The sequence below is a fragment of the Rhinocladiella mackenziei genome, assembly GCF_000835555.1.
Source record: "Rhinocladiella mackenziei CBS 650.93 unplaced genomic scaffold supercont1.3, whole genome shotgun sequence".
In the NCBI taxonomy this organism is placed as follows: domain Eukaryota; kingdom Fungi; phylum Ascomycota; class Eurotiomycetes; order Chaetothyriales; family Herpotrichiellaceae; genus Rhinocladiella; species Rhinocladiella mackenziei.
Genome location: NW_013550602.1, coordinates 364,443 through 383,574, shown reverse-complemented (window position 1 = coordinate 383,574; position 19,132 = coordinate 364,443). Strand labels below are relative to the sequence as shown.

The 19,132-nt window shown below is 50.6% G+C and overlaps 8 protein-coding genes across 8 annotated transcripts; 2 read left to right on the top strand and 6 right to left on the bottom strand.

Annotated features, from left to right (window-relative positions):
* Positions 1-182: 182 nt before the first annotated feature.
* Positions 183-2,165, bottom strand: Z518_03692 (uncharacterized protein; the record flags this gene model as incomplete). The annotated part of the gene is made up of 3 exons (XM_013417402.1): positions 183-1,069; positions 1,142-1,350; positions 1,495-2,165. 3 exons carry the CDS (start codon positions 2,163-2,165, stop codon positions 183-185), a joined length of 1,767 nt encoding a protein of 588 aa, XP_013272856.1.
* A 2,592-nt stretch (positions 2,166-4,757) lies between these two features.
* Z518_03691 (uncharacterized protein) lies at positions 4,758-5,520 on the bottom strand (the record flags this gene model as incomplete). The annotated part of the gene is made up of 2 exons (XM_013417401.1): positions 4,758-5,286; positions 5,348-5,520. 2 exons carry the CDS (start codon positions 5,518-5,520, stop codon positions 4,758-4,760), a joined length of 702 nt encoding a protein of 233 aa, XP_013272855.1.
* A 1,291-nt stretch (positions 5,521-6,811) lies between these two features.
* On the bottom strand, positions 6,812-7,556 carry Z518_03690 (uncharacterized protein; the record flags this gene model as incomplete). Its single annotated transcript, XM_013417400.1, has 2 exons — positions 6,812-7,373; positions 7,429-7,556. The coding sequence occupies 2 exons, from the start codon at positions 7,554-7,556 to the stop codon at positions 6,812-6,814; spliced, it is 690 nt and encodes a 229-aa protein (XP_013272854.1).
* A 270-nt stretch (positions 7,557-7,826) lies between these two features.
* On the top strand, positions 7,827-9,147 carry Z518_03689 (uncharacterized protein; the record flags this gene model as incomplete). Its single annotated transcript, XM_013417399.1, has 2 exons — positions 7,827-7,976; positions 8,044-9,147. The coding sequence occupies 2 exons, from the start codon at positions 7,827-7,829 to the stop codon at positions 9,145-9,147; spliced, it is 1,254 nt and encodes a 417-aa protein (XP_013272853.1).
* Positions 9,148-9,285: 138 nt separating this feature from the next.
* Positions 9,286-11,204, bottom strand: Z518_03688 (uncharacterized protein; the record flags this gene model as incomplete). Its single annotated transcript, XM_013417398.1, has 2 exons — positions 9,286-10,929; positions 10,983-11,204. 2 exons carry the CDS (start codon positions 11,202-11,204, stop codon positions 9,286-9,288), a joined length of 1,866 nt encoding a protein of 621 aa, XP_013272852.1.
* Positions 11,205-12,066: 862 nt separating this feature from the next.
* On the bottom strand, positions 12,067-13,220 carry Z518_03687 (uncharacterized protein; the record flags this gene model as incomplete). Its single annotated transcript, XM_013417397.1, has 2 exons — positions 12,067-12,795; positions 12,819-13,220. 2 exons carry the CDS (start codon positions 13,218-13,220, stop codon positions 12,067-12,069), a joined length of 1,131 nt encoding a protein of 376 aa, XP_013272851.1.
* Positions 13,221-14,329: 1,109 nt separating this feature from the next.
* Z518_03686 (uncharacterized protein) lies at positions 14,330-15,906 on the top strand (the record flags this gene model as incomplete). Its single annotated transcript, XM_013417396.1, has 3 exons — positions 14,330-14,511; positions 14,573-15,477; positions 15,641-15,906. The coding sequence occupies 3 exons, from the start codon at positions 14,330-14,332 to the stop codon at positions 15,904-15,906; spliced, it is 1,353 nt and encodes a 450-aa protein (XP_013272850.1).
* An 848-nt stretch (positions 15,907-16,754) lies between these two features.
* Positions 16,755-18,788, bottom strand: Z518_03685 (uncharacterized protein; the record flags this gene model as incomplete). The annotated part of the gene is made up of 5 exons (XM_013417395.1): positions 16,755-16,875; positions 16,926-17,570; positions 17,645-17,799; positions 17,878-17,935; positions 17,980-18,788. The coding sequence occupies 5 exons, from the start codon at positions 18,786-18,788 to the stop codon at positions 16,755-16,757; spliced, it is 1,788 nt and encodes a 595-aa protein (XP_013272849.1).
* Between the last annotated feature and the right edge of the window lie 344 nt (positions 18,789-19,132).

Sequence of the window (19,132 nt, the reverse complement as noted above, 5' to 3'; positions counted from 1 at the left end):
CTAAATACGGCGCCGGCATTGTAGCGGAAAGTTATAATGCGAGCATGGACTAGAACTAGTATATGATGCGTGACCCGTTGCCCACCAACCGCTGACTCCCTCCCTGGCTAGCTTCCCAACTCTACGCCTTCTCTTCTCATCTTCCCGGGTCCGTTCCATGTCAATTTTCTGTATTATTTTCGCTACATCCATCCACTCAACTGTGCCTTCTTGTTCTTATACGTACTTGGCCTGTACGGCACATTCCTCTTTCTATTCCGTTTCGGCGGATTCGCCACCGTTGTACCCGCCGTCGCATTCTGCGGCATATTCGTCGTCGTGTTATACACGTTATCCATCGGTGTAACGTCAAATTGCACCGTCGCATTCCCTTCTTGGAACGTGCTCAACTTGGTCCCCCTCGTCCTGTAGCTTGCACCCACACTCGCCTTGCCCGTCGCTATATCTTTGCCCGCAATGACGCGCTCGACCATCTCGAGCGCAACCAGCGGCTGGAAAAACGGCACCAGATGGCCGGACTCATAGATGCGGACGAACGCGAATTTGCCGGACTGCTTGACTTGGCCGTGCACGATGCCGTCCGAGGTCGTAATATTCGTGAAACCCGCCGACGAATACCCGGTGGCGTTCACGTGGTCGGCCACGACTTGCCCGCCGAGCCAGTTGCAGTTGTAGTCGGCGTCGCCAAAGTACATGGTCACGGAGACGTCGGCGGCGAGCACGTCGCGGAGGGCGGCGACGGTGCCGATTTCGCGGTCGTCGTCGCCGGTGGATGCGAAAGCATTGCCGACCGCGGAGCTGAATTCAGTGTAGTTGACGTAAGCGCCAATGGCGGCTTGGACGCGTTCGGTGTTCAGGTAGTCGACGTAGTAGGCTGGCGGGAACGGGTTGGGTGTGAGGTACCGGAAGTCGTATTCGTCGCGTTCGAGGTAGATGTCGTACAGGTATTCGACTTGTTGGTAGCAGAAGTTGTCGGCAGCAGAGCAGATTTCGTTGATGCCTCGTGTGTTGCAGTCGACGGTTTGCTCGTAGCAGTTGCCGGCGCCGTAGAGATTGTTGTACATTTGGTCTTTTCGTCCAGTCAGCCGACGAAGTCTCTTGACGAGACAGAGAGGAGCGGGCGGAGGAACAATAGACTCACCTTTCACGGACTGGTTGAACGGGCTGTACCCGTATGTGTTCCCGGGATATACGGTGAAGTTGTAGTATGACTGATATTGGACCAAGGGGTCATACCAGCCATTCCCAATCATGACGCCTTCCAGGCTAATGTTGTGCGCGCCATCGATATTTTTTGCATTTTGCTCCAGGAAGTACTGTGTGAACAAAGGCGCATAATGACCACCGTAACTGCATTGAGAATCAGTATGAAGATTTTTTAATTTTTTCAGCTTTGTAACTCGAGCGCAGTTCATCCCTTACGCAGAGTGGTCGTGTCCACAACGTGGGGAAACAGGCTCCGGCCGAAATATCTCGCGGAAGGTGACAACGTACCTCTCAGTAGTAAAAAATACTCCATCTCTTGCATATTGAGGGAATGCGCCCATGAAACCTTGCAGGGTCTTCCACATGTTTGGCGCAGCCGCGGGGGTGTTGTTGACGGTCAAGGACTGGTTGAAGTACGAGTAGGTGCCGCAGCCCCAATCGCTGGCATATTTCGGACAGTTATTATCAGGCAATTGAACAAGATAGCCGGAATTTGGGTCCTCATAAGCAGGGACGGGGCTTGAGTAGCTAAAGCCGACCTGAGTAGGCTGATCGATGAAGATCATGTTGGTGACATTGCTCCACGAGTATGGGTTGTCCACAGCCTCAAGGTCGGCAGTGACTTGACATGGACCCAGCTCTTGAAAGAGTCCTATCATCGATGAGGAACCTGGACCGCCATTGATCCAGATGGTCAAAGGGGCCTCGGTGGGATCAACATTCCTGGCTTCAAAGAACCACCAGAAGATATGCTCGCTGGGCGCAACGTCGGCATACCCGGCAAAGCTTTTGACATCTGGATCTTGTTCGCAAATGCCTGGGGGGACCGACTTGTAACGGACTGTGATGTTCGCATATCCCTCTTTAGTAGTGAGGTTCGTGGGAGGAGACACGAACTGAGAGACAACTCCTGGCCCCGCGCAGACGAGCAACAGAGCTGTGGAAAACACTGAAATCATGATGTTGGAACAGGGATCCCAACCAAATAAACAGACAAACAAAACTAAAAAAGAAAAAAACTGGTTCCTACACACTGAATGAGCTTCACACCCCGCTTGGAGGGTGGTAAAGCTATTTTGTACCTGGATTCAGGATGGAGTCATGGTCATGAGCTTACCTACGACCTATCGCTGATCGATATCTTTTTCGCGTGGTACCTGACCAGGCACCTGGACCTAGTAAGAGTGGATTTGAGCGGAAGCTGGCAAACCATTTGACCCCACGACTCGGGATTGCCCGAGGATGCACAGAAGGTAACGATGACTGCAGGGAATAGATGATGATTGATGAATAATATAGTCGATGACGTCGCATTTGCTGATAGTCCATGAGCAAAAAGTTTCTAAAAGCTGGAAGATGGACCTAGCGGCGTTGAGCTGAGGAGCTGCCTGTTCTGGCATCTCATCGACATCGAAGCTCCTCGCAACAAAGATAAGAGGTGATAGAAGCTCCTGCAAGCACCACTCTATCAAAGGTTAGACAGAAACCAAGAAGCACCATGGAAGGATGCTGTGGGGAAAGGTGACATTCTCAAGGGTTTTGGCCATCCTGACTCTGGGAGAGCACGGATATTCGTGGGCAATGGTATTGGATTGGCCACCCATGTCAAGGCGCCAGATGGGGCTTGCCTTCCTTCGGTAAAGCACCTCCGGGTATGATAGTGACTGGATGTGATCCCCACACATGAGGGCGGCTCTTAGCTAAATATTCTCGCCTTCTGACATGTGCATTTTAGACATCTTCCGCACGTCCATGACATTGGAAAACAGGAACATGCATATAGGAGTAGAGAGACCTTCTATTCTATCGCGCGCCACAGTTTGCTGTAGTTACCGAAACTCATCATGATCATGGATACATCTAAAAAGAAAATGCTCTTTCGAAATCCCGGAATCCATCCATGTCCATAGAGCTTTTCCACCACCAAATTACCGCCATTTGATGCTCAAGACCCATGCCTCAGTTCATTATGTTGGAATCATCAATTTCTTCATAGTCAGCATCCTCCTCACTCTCCATGCCTGCATCAACCTCATACTCTGGAGCGCTGTAGTCGTTGATCCAGATGGTGTGCGTGACTCCAACAGCATCGAAGTCATCGTCGATTTCATAAGTCACCTGGACCTGACCCTTTGCCAATCGTTCTTCGTCTGGAGGGTTCTTTCGACCGGAGCGTTTCCCTGGAGTTGGTCGAGTGTTTGTCGGAGCAGCGTTGTTATTGATGGTATCGAGGTGGCTGCACTTTCAAACTCGCGATTGCAGTCTTCCGGCACCTAGCCGAGAAGTTTTGCCGTTGCGGCACCGTGAACGTCCACAGCACAGACAAGTAACGACAGGTTAAAGCCCATCAAGCAGGAGGCGGACTTGACTCCGATAAGAGGAAGCTTGACACGTGCGTCGAATGCGGCTTGCTTTCCACCTTATTCACAGGCATTGACCACGTAGTCCATGGAGAGCAATCCGGGAAAAAAGTCTATCGTACCAAGTTCATTGCCTCCGTAGGCAACCTCGCCAGGTTGCAATAAAGTCAAGTTCTTCTTAAAGACCATGTCCAGACAATCCTTGATAGCCTTCGTGTTGGCTGCACGATTCCGTCACGCTTTTGGACCTACAAGGAGGAATCGTTATTGCGACAAGGAAAGGTCGACGGATTGTCAGGTCAATCTGTCTTTGTAAATGTCAGTTGTGATTGGTGCAGATGGCTTTGAAGGAGAGAAGGAAAGAACCATGGTAGAATGGGAAGAGGATGTAGTTCGATCGACCATCTTTGACGGAGACATACCTAAATTGATGTGAGTTGAAAAAGTCCAAGGAAAAGGAACTCTCTAGAGGAAAATTAATACAAAGTAGTCGAGACGGAAAAGTGAGATGAGGTTGTTGACTTGCGCGACACACCAAATTTGGCTAGAAGGTTGCGTGGTGCAGCTGACGGCCGAGCAACGCCACCGAGAAGATATCGAGAGGGTTGTGAAGAAGTTTCGAAGAGTATGGAGAGGAATGAGAGAGGGGAAAAGTGAGATCAGATGAGGCAGCGAGACCGATATAGCAAAGAGACAAACAAGATGACTCTTGAAGAGATTCACCAGAGCATCCAGGCTGTCCACTGTGTCCCTGCTGCGATGTTGCGTTGCCAGGAACCATATCGACTCACCAAGATGAAGGATTCATACAAAAGAGGCCAGTAAATGGAAAACTCGGAGCAGAAGATGGTTCAAATGATATCTTCGGAGTCTGTCTGCGAAGAACATGCAATGCAGGTAAGTCGTGAGCATTCTACTCACCTCTGTGGTATGCCACCATCCCCATCGAATACTATCCGCGAACAATCCAATCATCATCGGCCTTCGATATGGCCAGCCTCTGCCCGAGCCTATTGGCCCGTACTTGCACTGTAATGCCTCTCCAAAATGCGACCATCCTGATTGAACGCCTTGCGCCATGCCATGGAAAATCCCGTCTCGGAAACGCCCTCAAACGGCCGAAGCAATGGTTTGGTAAAAGAGACAGCCAATTCCGAATCATCTGATAGCCGCAAAATCCTATTCCCGACTCTATTTCTGCCCTGTCCAACGCGAACCCAAAGCCTGGATCTGCTCTTCATTGATGCCCTTCCAGATCTGATACTCATCTTTCTCTGTGCCGTCAGGCTTGTAGATGCTGAACTTCAGTTGACGCCACAACTCCAATTGCTTCTGGAAGCCGGAATTCGGTTTGACTTTGGATCGACCACGACGAACATATCGCAAGGCTGTGTCGTAGTCGAGGTCCATTTCCCCCATGATGAAGCCGATCATGACTGATCCAGAACGAGAGACGCCTTTCTGGCAGTGAACGAGGACTCCGCCATCATCATTTGCCAAACTGGATTTGATGAAGGTACAAGCCTCCTGCAGGGCTTGGAGGAGATCATTGTTGGCATTGTCACGGAGAAGGATCAGTTTGAGGACAAATTCTGGCTCATGGCCCGCTGGGACTTTTGGCTGTCGATCAGCATTGTCAATGACAGAAAGAACATAGCGGATTTTAGGTCGATTTGGTGCAGGATAGTTGGGACTCAGGACGGCGCGAGCCGTGTGAATGCTGGTTTCCGGTTGTCAGTGTACACCACCACGAGAGGAATGGGGTGCCGAAGTTCACATACTCCGACAGGTACACGTTTGGCATAATTTTGTCCGGAATGAGTGGCGCGGTTGTTGTTGACGCCGTCGCTGCCGGATCGTTCTTGCTCATCCGAGGGACTATCGGGAAGGACTTGCTAATGATGTTGCCCATCCGTGGATTGTTGGATCTGGGTGAAGATGCGGTGGCCAACATCTTTATTGCGACAATGTCCTGCTGGCAGATAAAATCACGCGCCGTGATTCACAGCAATCGACCCTGAGGTACCGGCCAAAAATCACCTGGCGCAGAGGTGCCTTATGTCGGCCTGCACTTGCTTTCTTTGATGGGCTAGGGTTCTTTGCGACATTTTGGACCCGATAAAACTGGTCAAAAGGACGAAGAAGGCTTCATGTTATTGTAAGCCATGTCTCCCGCAGCAGCTTACTGCCGTCATGAGGACACACCGGCATGGGCATGGGCACGGGAAAGGCTGTCGTCTGTCGTTGTGATATCATTCATTTCAGTCATCCATCGATCCGATGCGGGATCTGAGATTGCTCCAATGGAGCACGAGGCGATTCAGAAGAAGACGCTTGGTCATTGAAATACGGAGGTTAATTCTCGGCATCGCCCCCAAACCCACCGGTTCGTCCTAGCAGATACTATTTCTAGAGCGTCTCCCCATCGAATACTCAGTGTCTTGAATATCATTCGGCGCACTGCACCAGGCTGCTGGATTCCGAAAAGGAATTCGGAGAAGAACTATGATCAAGAGGCAAAAGTCAATAAATGCCCTCAATTTCCATATTGCAGGTCGACCAGATCATTAATTTTGTTTCCATAATCCCCAGCCATCGGTGTCCGACAATGCCTCAGCAGCAGTTCCAGCGCTGCCCGTCCGGAATCCGTCAATCAGTCTGTTCACGTAAATCTTGGTGGTTTGATTCTCAAACTGATTACATTGATCGGTCACAGGATTCGAGCGTTCGTTTTCTGTCCGATGCAATATCTGCGTAGAATTCGATGTCGGCAGGAAAAAGCTCTCGAACCTCGCACTGGGTCAAACGCTTTGCGCTCCATTGGAATGTGCTCAAATGCATACTTGACTCGTGTAATTTTTTGATAGACCCAGCCTTGTCAATGGTTGCTTCCTCGGTCTAGACATCGGAGGTTTGTCCAAAATTAATCCCTGTTCGAAGGACAAGTATATGACAAGCTGCGGGGTTTTCCGGAAGACTTCCATGCACAATGATTGTTCCAACAATCAAGACAAGCCTTTCGGTAAGGAGATGCATCTCTCCAAGAATCGATGTGATCGCCTGATCGCTACCGATTCTGACACTGAAATTTGAGGTTCTCGTGGCCTCGCTGCGATGGAAACTCTCCCAACTCCTGTGACAAAATGTTATGCTCTACTATTTGTGAAATGATTTTTTACTGCAGAGTCGGATTCGTGCCCGTCTTTGGATATCCATCTTTCATGCATTCGGTCGACGTTGAATGCTCATGTCGTAATTGCTCGATTTGCCTTCCATTTCCTGATTCTTCGGCCAATATCGCCTTCTGTTTGCTGCATAGGGTTGAGCTTCCGATCTCTGACCATGGCCTTGACATTGTCGCCATGTTTACTCACAAGCTTCGCAATCCATTCTTCTTCTCGTTGACTCTGGTGCCTTGGTCGCTTCTTGGCCAATCGCTCTTCTTCTTCTGCAGCTTGAGCTTCAAGTTCTGCAACAACGCCGTGTTGTGTTTTTGGTTTTGGTTTTGTATTCTCAACATGCATAATATTATTCAGTGGATCGTTTAGAGGGTTGTCATCCTCGTCATTGGCCTCTGGTCTGATCACCCTGATTATGCGGCTAGTCTCCGGATCCTTTTCGACTTGAACTTCGTGAGGTGATAAGGCACTGGCTCGTGGTCCGGCTATGGCAAGGGAATCTTGAGGATTGTTCTTGTTGTCACCATCCACGCCGGCTCTTTTCTTCTCGGTGCCACCAGTCGCTGCATTCAATCTAGAGGAGAGACCTAACCTCTTGTAATTTTGAGAGACGGTAAGCTTTCGATCCCTATGGCTGTTAGTTCCCATCAATGCACCAATATATATGGAGGAGAATGTTATACCAATTTTCAGCTATGGTCGTGTTTCCTAGAAAATTGACTTTCTTCTTCCCAGCTTTTGTCCTGTTGGATTTTGGTCTCGCCTTTGAGATAGAAGATCTGTTCTTTTTTTTCTGTCTTTCACGACCCATCTTGAAGTGGTGGTTTCAACTTTCAGCGACCAAGATGGTACGGGTGTCAGTGAGGAAATTTTGCACGCCAAATGTGGCCGACAGCCTTATCGATAACGCTTAAATTTATCAAGTCTGACAATTTGCCAACGCCAAATCCCTAACAGTAACGCACCATCGTGGGATTTCGTCAGACAGTCCTGATTTTGCCCGATCCCCCCCGAGCCCTCCTCGAGACCTGTCGCGTGCGACAGTATTCCTCCATCACACCTCCTCTCACGCACAGAAACAATGGGCTATTTACGGCTAAGAGCTTCCAGTCTCGTCAAATATGCGCTGTTTGCATTATTCATTGGTCTCACAGCATCAGTCCGTGCAGAGACCGTCCTGGGCAAGGACATCAGCTTGCTGACACCGGAGGAAATAGAAGAGAACCTTCAAGTACGTGAGATTGCTCCTACATACCACGGGTGCAAATACTCTGAATTTTCGCTAATAGGTATTACAGCAATGTCCCTTCGTCGAAGTTCTCTCAGAACACAAAGTTAAGAATGCACCGCGCCATACCTCACTGACAACCACACTCTTCGATCTCCTCTTCCCATCTTCCTCTCCAGCTATCAACGCCCTCCTTGCAACAACATACATCTCCGGCCCACCCAACTTCCTCCTCGCACTATGTCCGCCCAACATCGACCCCTCGTCATTAAGCATCATGGTAGCTTTTGCAGTTGGTGGACTGCTCGGAGACACCCTATTCCACCTTCTCCCGGAGATCTTCCTCGGCGAAGACAAGCATGATAGAGTCAAGTTCGTCATGGTTGAACCAAACAGAAACCTTTTATTAGGAGGAGGCATTATTGTCGGCCTAGTAACGTTTATGGCCATGGACAAAGCCCTGCGCATTGCAGCGGGTGGAGATGGAGGACATTCACACGACCACAACCACCCCCATGACACGCACAAACACACGGCCAATGGCTCCGCCTCTTCGTCAGGATCAAAGAAGAAGGAGAAAGCGAACGGCGAAGTGCGCAAGCGAAAGGGCCAGAAGGATGACAGGACGGAAGACACTGCAGTCGCAGCCATGACAAACCCCTCCATCAAACTCGCCGGCCTCCTCAATCTCATCGCCGACTTCACACACAACATCACCGACGGCCTCGCGTTGTCATCGTCCTTCTACGCCTCCCCGGCCCTCGGCGCCACCACCACCATGGCCGTCTTTTTCCACGAAATCCCGCATGAAGTGGGCGACTTCGCGCTCCTCATCCAATCAGGTTTCTCCAAGCGCAAAGCTATGGGCGCACAGTTCATCACAGCCGTCGGCGCATTTCTAGGTACTTGCATCGGGATTTTTGTGCAGGAATATGGCGGCAGCACACAAGGTTCGAACGGCGCAGCCAAAGGGATCTGGGGCACCAGTCTCCAATTGGGCGATATGCTTTTGCCTTTCACGGCGGGGACGTTCTTGTACGTTGGCACGGTCGCGGTGATTCCGGAGCTGCTTGAGACAGGACCGAATCGGGGCGAGGAGCTGAGGAAGACAGCACTGCAGTTTTTAGCTATGGCAGTGGGAGCGGTTATTATGCTGGGAATTTCGTGGACGTGAATAAAACCATATTCTGGATTAAGAATTGTTTAGAATAGAAATATCACCTTATCTAAATTTGGAAGTGCAATGTAGTGTGCGGGGGGGAAAAAAAAAAAATTGGGCCACACATGTGCACACGCTCAGTGTCTGTTGTGACTATTTCTTCTCATATAGCTCACCATCGTCTCTTCGGGACAAAGCCTTGACAAGTCCGAGGAGACAACCAATCCATTCGCTCCAACCCAGCGCGTATCCCGTTCCAACGACACCTTTAGAGACATTCCACCCATCAGGACTAACAGGATACTGCAGCTTGAGTGGAATCTTGGTTTTGATGCCCAACATTTTCGCCCACCATGCCTCCTGACAGACACTCTTGACGTTACTTAGGGCCTGGAGTCCCTCTGCTCCGCCAAATCGACCGTACCCAGACCCCCCGACGCCACCAAACGGCATAGAACAGGCATAGTAAGCGCCAAAGTCATTTACGGCGACCATGCCGGCCTTAATTTCGTGGACGCAGCGGGATACGTTAGCGGAGTCGTGACCAAAGACGCTGGCTCCGAGGGCGTAAGGTGTGGAATTGGCGATGGTGATGGCCTCGTCAACGGACGGGGCTTTCATGAGCAAGAAAACGGGTGCGAAGAGCTCGGTCTGTGCGATCGCCATGTCGACCGTCACGTTGCTGAGTAGTGTGGGTCGGAAGTACGTTCCATTGGGAAATTGAGGGTGGGCGTACCGTTTGCCACCGCAATGTAGTATGGCGCCTTGAGCGACGGCGGAAGATATCAAGGTCTCAAGACATTGGAAATTCCGGGACGAGATCATGGCCCCCATGTCTGGTGGGCAGGTAGATGGTGAGAGAAGAACGGAGCCGAGACGCAAGGATTGGATTCGGGGGAGGGCATGGTTGAGAATGATATCGTGGATGGCGGGCAGGGCGATGATGCGCTCGATGCCAATGCAGTTCTGGCCGGCAGATTGGAAGACCCCACGCATCAGAATACTGATGACATCGTCAGTTGATTTGATTGTCTTGGGATCATCGAGGACAATAGCGGGATCTTTCCCGCCCAGTTCAACAGTGACGGGAGTCAGGGCCTTTGCAGCTGATGTACAGACTCTATGTGCAATCTGTCGGCTGCCGATGAAAGTGATGTGGCTCAGTCCAGGATGGCTGGTCAAATGGTCCGCCACCTCGGGGAGACAAATGACATTTTGGATGAGGTCCACACTATAGCCGCACGCTCGAAGGGCTCCACGAATGATTTCGGTGAAGTAGATCGTGCTCCAACAGGTTTGTTCGCTGGGTTTGACGACGATCGCATTTCCAGCAAAGAGAGCCGAAATGACTGGCGACATGAAGTTGTGGAAAGGATAATTCCAGCTCACGCATGCAGCAACCACACCGAGGGGTTCATATATGACCGTGTTTTCCTTGTAACACATAAGGAGGTTTATCGGCCGCATCGAAGGCGACAGAGCTTTTTCGCCATGTTTGATGGTCCATTGTAACTTCTCAACCGTGACGAGGATCTCACCGAAACCACCATCAATCTTGGTCTTTCCGCTGTCGAGGCAGCATGCCGTTACAATCTCGTCTTGATGATCGAGCACGTATCGGAGCAGGGCGCGGAGGACTCGCCGTCGATCAGAGAAAGTAGTGTGAGACCATTGCTGTTGGGCATTTGCAGCAGCAGAAATGGCCGAGTCGATCGAGGAAGGTGTTGCCGGAACAATAGGTGGTCCTAGACTACGGCCATCTGCTGGACATCGTGGGTAGATTTGACCATTGCGAACCTGGCAGAAGACTGAGAACTGAGCGCAGGCCAGAGAAATCAGTCATTGCATACCTCTCCTTCATCTTCGAGCTTGTAGTCGGCCTCCGCAATATCCCGGGGGGAGGTCTTCTGCAGTGGTGGAGGGATTGGCACGTTGTAGCGAACGGTGAGCTCGGTTTTGGCGTTGAGCAGGATTCCAGTAACGAGGAGAGTCGAGATCGACAGAAACGCGAGTAAGATATTGACTATCCCCGCTTCTTGTGTATTGCGCTCGGGATGAAAATCGAACAGCATCCCGTTGACATATTCTACACTGAATTTATCATGCTATTGGCGGGAAAGGACAAGTAAAATCGAACCAGGATCCAAAAATGGCCTGCCAGCGCGACGGCCTCGATTCGGTGGTCATCCTTTCCCAATCCACCGTTTGACCCCCCAGGCTCCCTTACTCAAATCTATAGCCCTCCACGTACAAAGAGGGCCTCTCGCCCTCGGTCGCCGGCCGAAGAGCTCTCGGTCCTCTTCTACAACCCTTCCTCCTGACCTTCACGTGACAGCACCGCCGACCAGCCCAACGCCAAGCCGCAGCACAAGTGCCAAGCCCGCAGCATCACCTGCGCCGCCAAGCGGTTCCACGTGATAGCCGGTGTCTTTGATCACGTGATTAACTGCATCACGTGACAGCCATGACGCCTTTGCCCGAGCTCCGCCAATGGGCCGTCGACACTCTTTCCGTGCCTGCGGAAGTGGGAGAGGATCTTTTCCCAAGCTGGTCAAGGCCTTAGTCTCGACTATGGATTCTGTCTCGTCTTTGAGTGTCAATTTTGCCTGCCCGGCATAGAAAGCCCCACTCTCGTCAATCAGAGCTTGCTCTTCCTGAGCAACATAAAGCCGACTGCGATTTTCTTCCTTTTAGTATCGTCGGCCAGTCTGACACCGCCCGTACATCCTCCAAGATCGGTTCAAGCTTCTTTTCCCAAAAGAATATGGCATATCACATAATCCTATTCCAGGCTTCAACTAAAGAAAATAAGATTCGGCTGCTGAAGATTTCAAAAGGAGCTACGTCAGATCAATTCATGCAACCTATTGCATCTGCAGAATGTGTTGCGTTAAAATGGTGGTTGGGCGTCCTCCCTGATAACCAATGGGTCAGTTAGGCTGGCAACCCAGGGTAACCGTTCGGTGGCGTTGAGTCGTGGCCTGCCTTCGTGGTAATGTTCCACAACGCGCAATTGGCCTGTATTTGACCTCCATACTTCTTAGTCGTGGTGTCGGTATTGCAACCATTCAAAGCCATGCTTAGCAAGGTCTTGCACTGGTCCACGTCGACCTTATAGCTTGCGTCCTTGGAACATGAGAAGTCGAACACGACAGATATCCACAGGTCGTTGTCTGAATCTGGCGCAGCGTTGCCCGCGGCGTACCCCATGGGTCCATACTGGTTCGTTCCCGAGTTGACGACCCAAGGAGCAGGGTTATTGCCAGTGATGTGATCGCAGTATTCGTTGATCTTGTTCTGGGCCCAAGGCTGGGTTGTGGAGGGCTTATCTGCAGGAGTCCCCGCGCAGGTCAGCGTCGTCTGATCCGCTGCAGTGCCCACAGGTATCTCCTTGTAATTGAGATCGTGGTCTGAGATCAGGTCGACGTAACCGGCGGGCGCCTCGGCACCATCAACGGCAGGTTGAGGCACCTTGCCCTGGAAGATGTCCTTCCAGTACATGGCAAGGGCGAATGTCGCGTAGCTGTCTGCGTTGGTTGTCGTCGTCTTGGGTCCTTCCAATCTAGCTGCTAGAGCGCAGTCTTTAGGGCCGTAAATGCGTCTGTTCGCGCCATTTTGGGGGTCGAATCTTGCATCAACGATATGTGGCCGCTTGCCAGTGATCTTGGTGTGTGCATCATCCACACCAGCGACAGACTGTCCTTATCCTTGCCCTTGTTTTGTTGGAAGATCTCGTCATTGGTGGGCGTCGTGAAGTAAGACCCACAGCAACTAATCTGAGACCACGTTCCCCCATACCAGGTGGAAGTATTGTTGACATAGCAGGCAATAGGCCTCGGATCGCCGTCGACGTTTTTATTACACACATTGTAGGGGTCGCTGCAAGTAAGGCTGATATAGGGGTCGAATCCCCATTCATCTTTTCCCCAGTCTCTGGCGGCTTTCAAGTTTTCGACGATGTTATCTACGTAGCCGAAACTAGGATCATCGGTGCCTGGACCAAAATAAAGATCTGATGCATCTGTACCGAGTTGAGGCCATTTTGTGGCGGCATCTGCTATTACATGCGCATCCTTCAGAAATTTCATTACCAGTACTTGTGAAGAATGAACCTTACGTACCTTGATCGCTTGTTCATAGAAATCCCATCGGTTTTGGAATTTTCCTCCCTCGAGATTCCGTGTGTCTGATCTGCATTTTGTCTCGATTGAGAAAAAAAGACTGCCCAGAGACCGGCTCGTTGCCTTGTGCATAGATCTCGGCCACCTTGGGATTAGTTACATCTTGCCTGGAAACTCGTGGAGTCCGAGCTGGTGACCACCTCAATGTGCTGTTGTCCGGGAGTGGGCTTGCGAATGTGCAAGCTGTCACAAAGACTAGCCACGCAAAGCCGTACTGCATTTTCTTGTCTGAAATCATGAATCTGTAGTGATTCTGGAGGGTGGTCTGCACCGGTAGCCAGACAGCTGTGCTGCCTCTGATATAGCACTGGACCGGTGCATCTTCAGATATGGCACACTCCAGGACACATGATGTCGCGACACTGCTGTTTCAAATGTATCCAACACAGTGGCCTGCTCTGCCACATAATGCTCTTCTCGAGCAAAAAATGATGGCTCGATGTAACGGCTAGTGCAGGTCTGATGTACGGCTGGCGTTCGGAGATCACAGGCGCCTCTCGATAAGATAGCAGTGGTAGCATTCTCCAATCTCAGGCGTAACGGCCTTGGTAGTGACCCGTTTACATGTACAGTGAGTGACTTTGCGAAAACTTCGACTGATAGAAATCTCGTACATGGGTAATATTATGTCGGCCGTAAAAGAAGCAGTAGTGCACCGCCAAGTGTAAATAGCCGCCCTATTTTGACCAATATTTTTTGACCACTTTGCATCGTCGAGCGACATTCCGAGACACGCTGGGTAGCATCGATGACAGACGCTGCTCTCACATTGCCCCAACCCTGGCGCCAGAATCACTTGTTCCTCTATTGTTGCTCTACGACTTCCCTTGATTCTTCTCTCCATCATCGATCGACTTCTCGTGACAGTTTCTTAGCCTGTCGAAATGCATTTTGGACGGAATATCTTTTCGCGAAGCCCACGACTGCCACCCCTATGGCCCCTACTCGTGTCGTTGCTGTTTTGCTCCCCATTGGGCTTGGGATTCGAGAACTGTCGAGAATGTCGACCCGTCGCCATGCAGGAAGCTCCAGGTGTTGGTATGGCTCTAGGATTCGATCATGCGACAGTCTCTGTGCAGTTCTGGAACGGCACTGTGATTGATAGCGCTTACATCGATGGACCTGACAGCTATACAACGGCAATGACTACGTTGTCCGAGCTATCGGAGCCTAGGGCATCATCAGCGACACTGTTTGGGTGAGTCAGTCTACGTTCTAGGAGATATCTCAAGCACGAGGAGTACTGATCAACAAGACAGGGTCCGAGATGTTCTTCGTGAGAAGGCAACAGCATCGACTGGCATTTGGTCCTACATAGGCGCTGTCCAGAAATATCTACCAGGCCTCCGCATTGAGTCTTCCTCACCCGCTCATGTCGAAATTGCGGATGCTCTGATGCCGATCGCTGAGGTGCTGCGCACTCTTTTCCAGCAAGTGGCGAAGGCACAGGATCTGCATTACAGATACGTGTACGTCTCGTTCCCAGACTTTGTCAACCACGGTGTTTCGGCCCTCGATCAGATACTTTCTCTCCTCCTCGAAAATGCAAGTTTACAATCTTACGGAGGGATGCGGTGGATTCGCACTCGTGCGGCCCTTAACGGACTATACCACCTCGGAAATTGCTTCGATACGGTTGAAGGCGATCCTGATGACTACGGCGTCTGCGACAAGTACAAAGGTCGGAAAATCCAGACTGCGCTGGGTATCGAGCTCAGTGAAAAGAACTTCTGCATGCATTTGATGCCGCGCGAAAATGGCCTGTTCTTTCCTGATATGGCCTCGACCAAGTCATACCCTCATCGAGGTACTGCATCTGTGAATGAGGCCGATAGTCACACTGACTACTGGACATGGATTAAAGAAGAGCTTTTGGCATTCGTGGACCAGACTGGCAAGCGCGTTGACCTTCTGGTGCTTCACGGCACCCAAATCACAAATCCCCAGCTTCAAAGCCTTATTAAAGATGTTTTTCAGGACAATCCTAACATCAAATCGGAAGAATATCTACGGAGTGTTCATGAGCACATCTTTGCTCCTGCTCGATCAGTCGCAGAAACTGCCAAGTCAGCGATGTGGGATGGCTTGGACGCTTGTATTCCTAACCCTGCATGCCCTATTAGTGAGCACTACCCTCCTGGCCAAGGCTGGAGAAGGCCGGGCGGTAAGGGGGATATGGGAAACAGCTCTTAACAAATCGTGAATCTGCCCTGCTCTTACCAGCGGAGGTTTGGACATGGCAAGCGCTTGCAGTCCCCTACTCGACCGCTTGGATCTCAGAATTGGAGGCTCTTAGCGACGCGGTTACTGAGTTGACATCTGGCCAGGTCCCGGTCTGAGAGAATTGATAAGGGTAGCGGTCTTAGTCTGTCAAGAATATGAGGATGGAGCAGTGGAAGAGGATGAAGATCGTCCTGACGAGGTTCTAACAGGGCCAAAAGATCGATTCAAAGCACTCTGTCTCCTCTACTCACTGATGGTCGAGGACCAGCCTCTTACACCAAGTGAAATCGTCATCGCCGTCGTCATCATCATCGTCTTCGCCTCCAGCTCGTCGTCGTCGTCATCAGTTGAAGAATTCAGCTGGGAATGATGCCTTCAGCTGGACAGGCGTACATCTTGAGCTGGCAAAGTACGCACAGCCCTCTTCGGTGTTACATGCTCAGTTCTCATGTGATTTCCTGGGCTACAGATGCAGTATCACGTGCCAAAAAGTGCTGGCATGACTCGAATTCATCGAGCCAAGCCACTGTAGCCACTTATATCGTTTGATAATTGAAGCCCCAATTATCACAGTCAATGGCTCAGCGTGTCACGTGATCAAGTGGCACTCCCCCCTTTCCGCACCGTCATCGGATCCAATCTGTGGACCATGTGGCCGGGAGGGCACCCTACTCGATAGAAGTCGATATCGAGATGGACCACGTATCGGATCCAGTCTATGGGCCACCCACACAGACTCTACTAATCACACTCGAGATGCTTCGTAACCGAGCGTGAACGGACGAGCCTCGACGTCGAGATGATTCATGGATTGGATCCGATGGGTCGTGGCATTTCATCGGATCCAATCTGTGAACCACCTAGACAGGCTTTACTAATCGCACTCGAGATACTTCGTAACTGAGCGTGAACGGACAAGCCGCGATATCGAGATGATCCATGGATTGGATCCGATCATCTTGTGTCAAACTTCGTGAATTGAAAGAGTGCTCTATCCCTCGTCGATTAGAGGGTGGCATTGAGCCCATCTATATATCTATCTAACGAGTGTACGTCATCATTGCTGCCTGTCAATGGTGATACAGTCTGGTGAGCGAGTGTTATAAAATAACCCGGTTAATCGTGAACGATAGGCCATCAAATTCGAGGCTCGATTTGATTTGATTTATTTGTTTGCAAGCCTGACTATGCTACATCCAGCACAACAACTCTTTGTAACTATGCCCCGTGTCTGACATAGATACCTATATGCTTAAATGGGTCGAGACGGCCAGGAAACTCAATCTCTTCATAGAAATTTTGAATCATCTTGGATAGACGAGGTGAGTCAGGGTCCGTTCTGGAGCTCATTAGTATTCTGAACCGACTTAAAGTTAAAGAGAATTTCACCCGAACGACTTTGTAAGCTCATCTTCAAAGAACTCAATTCTATCCCAAATCATCATAGCTGGTTGAGCAATGTCTGCTATGATCTGTCTTACCGGTATATTAGCGTAGAACGAAAGAACCACTGTTGAATCATCGACCTCTAGGAACCCTTGTGGATCATCGAGGACAGTGATTCCAGATCGCTCGAGGACCTCACTGTCGATGTCGGTATAGCATGGGTCCTGTGCATAGCATTGAATATTATCAACCGGGTCTTGCCGCTCACTCAAGATGTCCCGTAGAGTTATAATTAACGCGTGTTGGTAAGCTGACCGCGTCACCCAAGGCAGTTCGTCATAGAAAGCCATCCCTCCACACGCGAAGGCAACGATTTTCTTAATATGATATGGAGTCTTCGTTGAAATAATTGATTGTAATTGTCTCCGTTGCTCGCTAGCTTCCCATGCTTGCTTGTTTATTCTGAAAAATTCTTCGACTTCGTCTCGCGATCGACGAGGGGCGGCAAGGATAAGTTCTTTCGTTGTTCTATCACGCTTCTCCAAATAATGGAAGATCCATAGGCTGCAGTACGCAATGCGAGGAACGAAGCCAAAGACATGTGATGCAAGATATTGAATAGAAAGATAGTTGATAAATGGAGCTCCGCTAGTTATATTGTTAGCCATCTGTTCTTAGCAAACGGGCCCTTTTCGTCGTTCTAGACGTATTGAGCAACGTACATAACGTAGTCCCATTCTGGTTCACCGGCGTCGAAAATCTGTCCAGTCTCCAAATCGAAATCAACAACGACTCCATCGAGACCTCCGCCGGTTCGGCACCTCTTTTTACTTGTCCACCACTCATGTTCCGTTTCAAGCAGTTCGTGCTGACTGTCCTATTTTTTGCATCACCATGCACGGTTCACGAAGACTCTACCACTTCTAAGCGTTGCCGAAATACCTCTTCAGATTACCGATTGCTGCTTTACACCCCGTGAGAAAGACAAAAGTAGTCCCAAGAGTGATATGCTTCTGGCCGTGGCGTCAGTATTTTCGGGAGATACCTAGACACCCACTCATCCCCTGGTTCGACCGTCCATCTGGCCTTACAATACTCCCAGAACGCGGGATACCAGCCGGACTGGTGCCAATCTATGATTGCCAAAACACGTAGCTCCTGACCCTTCGTCGTAATCATAATATTGCTTCGATGGAGATCTCCGTGAGTAAAGACGATTGGATCATCGGGTAGGCCTGGTCGCATAGGATGGAGATCGTCCAAATTCGGACCTGCTGGTGGTTCATTCCAACGTGGTTGGGCAAAGAAATCGTTGAAGGATGAGGAAGTCGGAAAGGGGCCAACTGTCAAGCCCTCGAATATGACATCTTGTAGGGGGCTGGATCCAACACCTCCAATATAAGATTCACCAGGAGGTTGCTTTATCTCGCGTAGAGCCGCAACCATAGGTCGAAGCTGATCACAAATGTTCAATCGCTCTGTTTCACATAACTGGTCCCATCGCTGTTCTAGCGTGGATCCTTGAATCAACTCCATATAAATAAACACCTCCTTGTCATCTTGACGCCATCCATAAACTTCTGGGACTGGAAGTCTGTTGCCGAAATAAGCCCCAATCATCCATAAACACTGGGCTTCGGATATTGAGGTCTTTATTCCGTACTTAACGATCAAGCCAAGTTCGGAGAATATCGCAGGAGTTGGAGGCCATGTATGTGGAGGCTGTTGTAGCGTGGCTCGTTTCCTCACTTGTTCAGGCGTTGGCAATTGCCGCTTCGTGGCTTGTTGCGCGAAGAAGGACGACGATAAGAAGGTTTCTTCGCTTGAACTCGGTAAGGCAGATTTGTTTGGAAAGACGATTTGCATCGTGAGTCGTGAAGGAAAGATCTGTCGCAGGCGTCGACGCCGCTTTGACGACGGCCTCGGCTCAACCGGGGAGTTTAGTGCGACGTCAGCCGAGCGAGTCGGCATCTTGGCGCGGCCCATTGGACGAAGGCGGGCGGGTCCCCGCCTCCGCCTCCGCTTGGGTGAGTCACAGGTGCGCCTCACTCCCGGCCCGCGCGATTCTCACCCGATCGGGTGGAGCACAAAGCGGCGGCACCCTGATTCCCAAAGGAGGGTGAGCTTGCCGCAGATTTCTGGATGCTTGGCACCCGCGCCGAGCTCGCGTGGCAAGACCGTGCCCGATTTTTAAAACCCGCTTGCTGGCG